At 34.7% G+C, this 7,057-nt stretch overlaps 1 protein-coding gene across 12 annotated transcripts in view; it reads right to left on the bottom strand.

Annotated features, from left to right (window-relative positions):
• Positions 1-311: 311 nt before the first annotated feature.
• Positions 312-7,057, bottom strand: part of HDAC4 (histone deacetylase 4) — a 176,818-nt gene continuing 170,072 nt past the window's right edge. For all 12 annotated transcript variants that reach the window (XM_073976676.1, XM_073976672.1, XM_073976671.1 and 9 more), the window contains 5 exons: positions 5,821-7,041; positions 5,269-5,388; positions 4,756-5,190; positions 1,901-2,034; positions 312-1,828 (listed from right to left, as the gene is read on the bottom strand). In XM_073976676.1, coding sequence (XP_073832777.1) covers positions 1,774-1,828; positions 1,901-2,034; positions 4,756-5,190; positions 5,269-5,388; positions 5,821-7,041 — 1,965 coding nt within the window. In that variant the 3' untranslated portion in view covers positions 312-1,773. The remainder of the gene's footprint in view (positions 1,829-1,900; positions 2,035-4,755; positions 5,191-5,268; positions 5,389-5,820; positions 7,042-7,057) is intronic.

The following is a 7,057-nucleotide window of genomic DNA, read 5'->3' as shown; positions in this document are numbered from 1 at the left end:
ATTGACACCAACCCTTCTAACTTGTAGTTTTATGGGACAAACTGATAAAATTTCAGAACACATAAAAATTAACCTCAAAAAAATCTAATAAAAATATACACGCCATGTGAAAAGAAATATGGAAAATTAGATCAACAAAAATATATATTTATTTTACTATACTTACAAATTTCTTTTATTCGGTTAAAATTTTTCAGATCGCCACTAGTTTCCAAATAATTTCCAAATTAACCCTATAAATTTAAAAGAAGTTACACAAACCAAAACACGATTAACAACTAAAAACAAAAAGAAATTAAACAAAAAAATAATTTCATTTTGATCGTTTGTAGAAATATTATTATTTTGTTTTGAAAATTTCTGGCACAGCAAGAAGTGAATGGATGGAGACAGGACAACCTGTCTCATCCCCAGACACACACATTGTCCATTGTCTGTGCTTCGGCATTTTCTTTTTTTTTGCAAAAACAGATACATTGAACTAAAATAAATGATACTTAAAAAGTACGAAAAAATAAAATAAAAATAATTAATTTATTAATAATTATGTTAATTTAGGTATTATATCAAAAATAGTTAAAAACTAAAGCATTCAAATTTAATTTAAATGCGTTTATAAAAAAATATGTTAATTAAACTAAAAACAAAAAAGATGGTGATAATAAATGGTAAATATGTAGATAATAATAGTTACATTTTTGTATATATATATATATATAGAATATATAGGTGTATGTAAGGGTGGCACAGCCACTTTCAATGTTTTTTCTTTTATACATTTTTTGTAGATATATAAATTATACGTTTTTTTTTATACATACAATTGTGTTTGTATGTATGCGTGTGGTTGGTTAAACATGAATTTAAAGAGTTTGGGTTGCTTCCTTTTAGTCTAAACTAATTTGGAACAGAAAATAAAAAGAAAATTAAATAAAAATTTTAAATAAGAATAATAATATTTTAATCATTTGTTAAGATTCAATCTCTCCTGTTCGGTTTTTATCATTTAACATAAACAATTTTCTTTTGTCGTTTCAAAACAATTACAAAAGGTGATGTGCAAAATTTTCTCTAGCACAATTATTTTTACAAGTTTTTTTGTTTAATAAAAAAATTGTATAATAATTACAACAAATACAAAGAAAATGAAAAAAAAACATAAATGCCGCATAATCATTTGTATGCAGTCCCAAAAAGACAACGAACGATTGGTAAACAAAAAATAATAAACAAAAAGAAACTAAAAACAATGAATGTGCCTTACTTTATATATGTAAATTAGCATTAAGCTTAATGGGGGAGAGTTTAGATGCTTCCAGGCTTAGTTTTCCCCCCGTTCCACACGAAACAAAACGACACCACATACATATGTCACTTCTTCTTCTTCTTCTCTCTTACTCCAACAAATTCAGCTAATTTTTCTATCCTGGGGAAAGTAGCGCGGGGGGAAATTCGAGTAGTAGGAAAAAATATTTGTGTGTGTGTGCATTATTTGTTTCCACAACAACAAAATACAAATACAAAACAATGCCATTAACGTTGCAGTTTTTTTTTGTTGCACAACACCGTTAATTTATGGCCTCCAAAAATGTTTTCGCGTTTTTCTTTTTTCGTTTCGATGATTGACAATTTTCGCCTCATCGAAATAATTTGGCAGTATTTACTCCAAAAAAAAATCATATAAGCAGAATTTCTAACTGCCAGCCAAATATAGTTTTCGTCATAACAACAAAATGTTAGTTTTGTTTCCAAATCGAATGTATACTAGTGACTCTATTTTGATTCGTCTTGATCCATTGGTTCTTCGGAATCATCACAAGAACGAGTTCTGAAAGTGAGGAAAAGAAAAGGGAGATTAACAACACTTTTGTAACCAAAGGAATGTGTGCGAAAAACTTACTTATTTAAGGTTTGCATAGATAACCCCGCCATAGCCGTAACCGTATCCGAGGCATCACGATCAATTTTTAAAGCTTCCAAGGCAGACATACCCACTGTGTTACCATAACGTCGAACACAAGGCCAATGTTGGGACTGAAAAAGAAAAAAAAAAAAACAAGCAAATTCAGAGATATTGAAACATTTTAACTAAAGAGGAGAAACTTGAAATCGGTATTTAGGTCATATTTATTATATTTAGAGATTTCTTTTGTTCAGTGATTTATAGTGAAATTAAACGTAGAATCTTTTCTCCATTGACGCCAACCTTCTAACCTGTAGTATTATATGGCGAATTGAGACCATCTCAAAACAAATAGAAATTACAACCGAAAAAATTTAACAAAAATATACACAATTTGGAAGCAATATTTTCTAAATATATATTATAGCTACAAGTTTCTTTTGTTCGATGACCTATAGTGAAATTAAACATAGAATCTTTTCTCCATTGACACCCTCCATTTAACACTAAGTATTGTAGAGCATATTGCTATCACCTTTGAAATAACCTCAAAACTATTCTCACAAAATATATAAAATTTGAAATTGATACTTTCTTTGTATATATTATAGCTATCGATTTTTGTTGTTCGTTGACCTATAGTGGAATCGAAGATAAAATCTTTTTCCCACTGATATCAACCTTCTAACTTGTGGTATTATAGGAAAAATTACTGCCATCTCTAAAATAACCCCAAAAATATAACCAATTTGGGACTAACATTTTCTAGGTATATAATACATTTACAGATTTCTTTTGTTCCGAGACTTATAGTGAAATTTAACGAGGAATCTTTCCTCCATTGACACTAACCATCTAACTTGCAGTAATTTAGGGCAAATTGATGAAATTTCTGAAATAACCTCAAAAACGTTTTAACAGAAATATGCTCGATTTGGAACTAACATTTTCTAGGTATATATAACATTTACAGATTTCTTCTATTCCGAGACCTATAGTGAAATAAAACGTAGAATCTTTTCTCCATTGACATCAGCCTTGTAACTCGTGGTATTAGAGGACAAATTGATGATGCCATCACTGAAATAACCCCAAAAACATTCTAACAAAAATATAACCAATTTGGAATTCATAATTTCAAGGTATATATTAAAGATACTGATTTCTTTTGTTCCGAGACCTATAGTGAAATTTAACGTAGAAACTTTTCTCCATTGACACCCTCCATCTAACATGAAGTATTGTAGAGCAAATGCTACCAACTTTGAAATAACCTCAAAAACATTCAACAAACATATAACCAATTTGGAACTAAAATTTTCTAGGTATATATTACATCTATAGATTTCTTGTATTCCGAGACCTATAGTGAAATTAAACGTAGAATCTTTCATCCATTAACACCCTCCATATAACATGAAGTATAGTAGAGCAAAAGCTACCAACTCTGAAATAACGCCAAAAACATTCTAACAAAAATATAACCAATTTGGAATTCATAATATCAAGGTATATATTAAAGCTATTGATTTCTTTTATTCCGAGACCTATAGTAAAATCAAACGTAGAAACTTTTCTCCATTGACACCCTCCATCTAACATGAAGTATTGTAGTGCAAATGCTACCAACTTTGAAATAACCTCAAAAACATTCAAACAAAAATATAACCAATTTGAAACTAACATTTACTAGGTATATATTACATCTACAGTTGTCTTCTATTCCGAGACCTATAGTGAAATTTAACGTAGAATCTTTTCTACATTGACACAAACCTTCTAACTTGTAGTATTATACGACAAATTGATACCATATCCGAAATAACCTCAAAAACATTCTAACAAAAATATAACTAATTTGGAACTAACATTTTCTAGGTATATATCTCATCTACAGATTTCTTCTATTCCGAGACTTATAGTGAAATTAAACGTAGAATATTTTCTCCATTAACACCCTCCATCTAACATGAAGCATTGTAGAGCAAATGCTAGCAACTCTGAAATAACTTCAAAAACATTCAACAAAAATATAACCAATTTGGAACTAAAATTTTCTAGGTATATATTACATCTACAGTTTTCTTCTATTCCGAGACCTATAGTGAAATGAAACGTAGAATCTATTTTCCATTGACACCCTCCATCTAACATGAAGTATTGTAGAGCAAATGCTACCAACTCTAAAATAACCTCAAAATATTCTAACAAAAATTTCACAATTTGGAACTAACATTTTCTAGGTATATATTACATCTACAGTTTTCTTCTATTCTATAGTGAAATTTAATAAAGAATCTTTTCTCCATTGACATTAACCTTCTAGCTTGTAGCATTATACGACAAATTCATACCATCTCCGAAATAACCTCAAAAACAATCTAACAAAAATATAACCAATTTGGAACTAAAATTTTCTAGGTATATGTCTCATCTAGAGATTTCTTCTATTCCGAGACATATGGTAAAATCAAACGTAGAAACTTTTCTCCATTGACACCCTCCATCTAACATGAACTATTGTAGTGCAAATGTTACCAACTTTGAAATAACCTCAAAAACATTCTAACAAAAAAATAACCAATTTGGAACTAAAATTTTGTAGGTATACATCTCATCTAGAGATTTCTTCTATTCCGAGACATATGGTAAAATCAAACGTAGAATCTTTTTTCCATTGACACCCTCCATCTAACATGAAGTATTGTAGAGCACAAGCTACCAACTCTAAAATAACCTCAAAACATTCTAACAAAAATATAATCAATTTGGAACTAATGGCATATATAATACCCATCTAAACTTCCTTTACACCACCCTTCATCTGATTTATTTCTTCGTTTTTAACTCACCTGTATAGCTATGGTTTTCTGCAGCGTATCGATGGCATTTTGACACGGTTGACGTTTCAATTCACTTTCGGCTATCGGTGAGAGGGGATCACCCAATAACGCTCGAACACATTCTTGCGCTGAATCACATATCGCTGGTAAATCGTAACCACCTTCCAAAGCTAAAACAACTTTACCCTTAGCCAATTGCATTAGTTCGCGTGTCATATAACCAAAACAGGCGGGTGATACTAAGTAGCCACCGAGTGGGGCAGGATGGCCGGCAGCAGCATCAAAGCCGGCAGAGACCAAAACAAGATCAGGATTAAAATATCGTGCTATAGGCATCACAATTGTACGGAATGCAGCAATATATTCAGCATCACCTAAGGGCGGATTTAAAGCACCAGACCAGGAAATGTTTACATTATAACCTAAACCGGGACCAGTACCGCACTGTAAAGAAGAACATGTGGGCATGTTATCATTTTAATTGAGGAAATATTTGGTGGTGTTGGATATTCGTTATCTTACCTCTGTGGGACCACCAGTACCGGGAAAAAAGTTACCATCATCATGACGATGTATTGATAAATATAAAATGTCGGGATTTGAATAGAGGGCTTGTTGTGTGCCATTACCGTGATGGACATCCTGGAAATTAATAAAAAAATCGAGAAATATTAGTTTATAAGAGAAATTTACAGAATATATAAGGATAATAATACGCCTAATATGGCCTTAAAGGGGGAATACATAGGCAGTACGTGGTTGCGACATTTCATTATAAGTCCATATTTATATTAGGCAATTTCCTTGCGGCAATTGTTAGTTTGATGGAGAGAGAGGTGAGACATATGGTAACCCTTTGCCTCTCAACACCCTCACTCACCGACAAACTGACAATTGCCGCAAGAAAAATTGCCTAATGTAAATATGGACTAAGCAAGAGTGCCATCCCTCTTATGTATCTTCATCTTTAGACCGAAACCGACAACATTTAGTGGAATTCTACTCCACGACCATGTTTCGAAACCTTAGGTCTCGCAAATTAATGTTAAATCCTCTCCCTCTAAAAAAACTTACCCAATCGACCACAAGTATCTTCTTAATCTCCGGTACACGTTGCCGTACAATTTTAGCTGCTATCGCTATTGAATTAAAGAAACAAAAACCCATTGCCAAATTCGCTTCGGCATGGTGACCCGGTGGCCGGACCACAGCAAAACCATTCTTCAAATCACCTTTGGCGGTTTTCATTGCCAAGTCTATGACACACCCGGCTGCCATGCGGGCAGCCACAGCTGTATGATGTTCATTCCAGGTCGTGTCCAAATCAACACCTACTCCACCACATGATAGTCGTACAAAACTAGCCGATGGTGCTGCCGCCTCAAGTTTCTGACGATTTGCTGCCAACTGACACTGATTCGAACCGAAGAGTAGCGAATGTGCCTCCGTGTGTACCGTTTGAATTTCCTCCAATGTGGCTTTGGGAGATCTTAAACGATGACATCGTTTAGCCAAATCGGTTTCATTCAAACGTGCCCAAACACTCTGCAGTCGGCCACTGTGTTCCGGATGTATGCTGTTGTTGCCACAAATGCAGGCATGTTTCAACATCAAGTTGTCATAGGCCAGACCTGTGGTTATTTTGTGTGGACCTTGTGGTAAGGGGGGGTTAACTTCGTGGGGCGTTGACGTGGGATGGGCTGCTGCGACGGTGGCACTTCCATATCTATGCGATAGATCAATTAAATTACGTCCATGCAAGGTATTGAGAGACAAATTTACGGGTGGTATGTGATCGGCAGAGGATGATGTGACTATGGGACCGGCATGGGGCACGTGTGTTGCCTGGCCGGTATCGGGTATTTGGGAAAGGCCGTGGGGGCCCAAGTGTACCAGAGGCGAGGATAATGTTCGTGATAGGGGTCGTATGAGACCGCGGGCAATGGCATCGTCCATTTGCAGATTTTGCATGTACAAACGTTGTCGCTGTTGTTCCAGGTACTCTTTGTCACGCATCAATTTGTTCGGTTTGTTGGGTACACAGGCAGGTGGTGGCCCGGCGTAGGCGGGGGCCACAGTTGCATTGGGGAGATTTTGTGAGGTACTTGTTACCACGGTGCTGGTTAGCACCGTTTTTGGAGGTTTCTTTTTGTCGGTGAGATCCATTACTTCGGCGGCGTCTTCTTCCTCTTTGAGTAGTTGTTGAGTATCACGTACGGCACCGCTGCGGGTTAGAACAGTCTGGCGGATTTTTTGGGTGAGTAGCAAGTGTTGTTCGTAGGCTTGTCGCTCAGCCTGGAAAGAGAAGGGA

Source organism: Musca autumnalis, unplaced genomic scaffold (genome assembly GCF_047663935.1).
Source record: "Musca autumnalis isolate F117 unplaced genomic scaffold, ASM4766393v1 scaffold_3, whole genome shotgun sequence".
Lineage (NCBI taxonomy): Eukaryota > Metazoa > Arthropoda > Insecta > Diptera > Muscidae > Musca > Musca autumnalis.
Note: the sequence above shows the minus strand (reverse complement) of the source record. Positions and strands in the feature narration are given on the sequence as shown.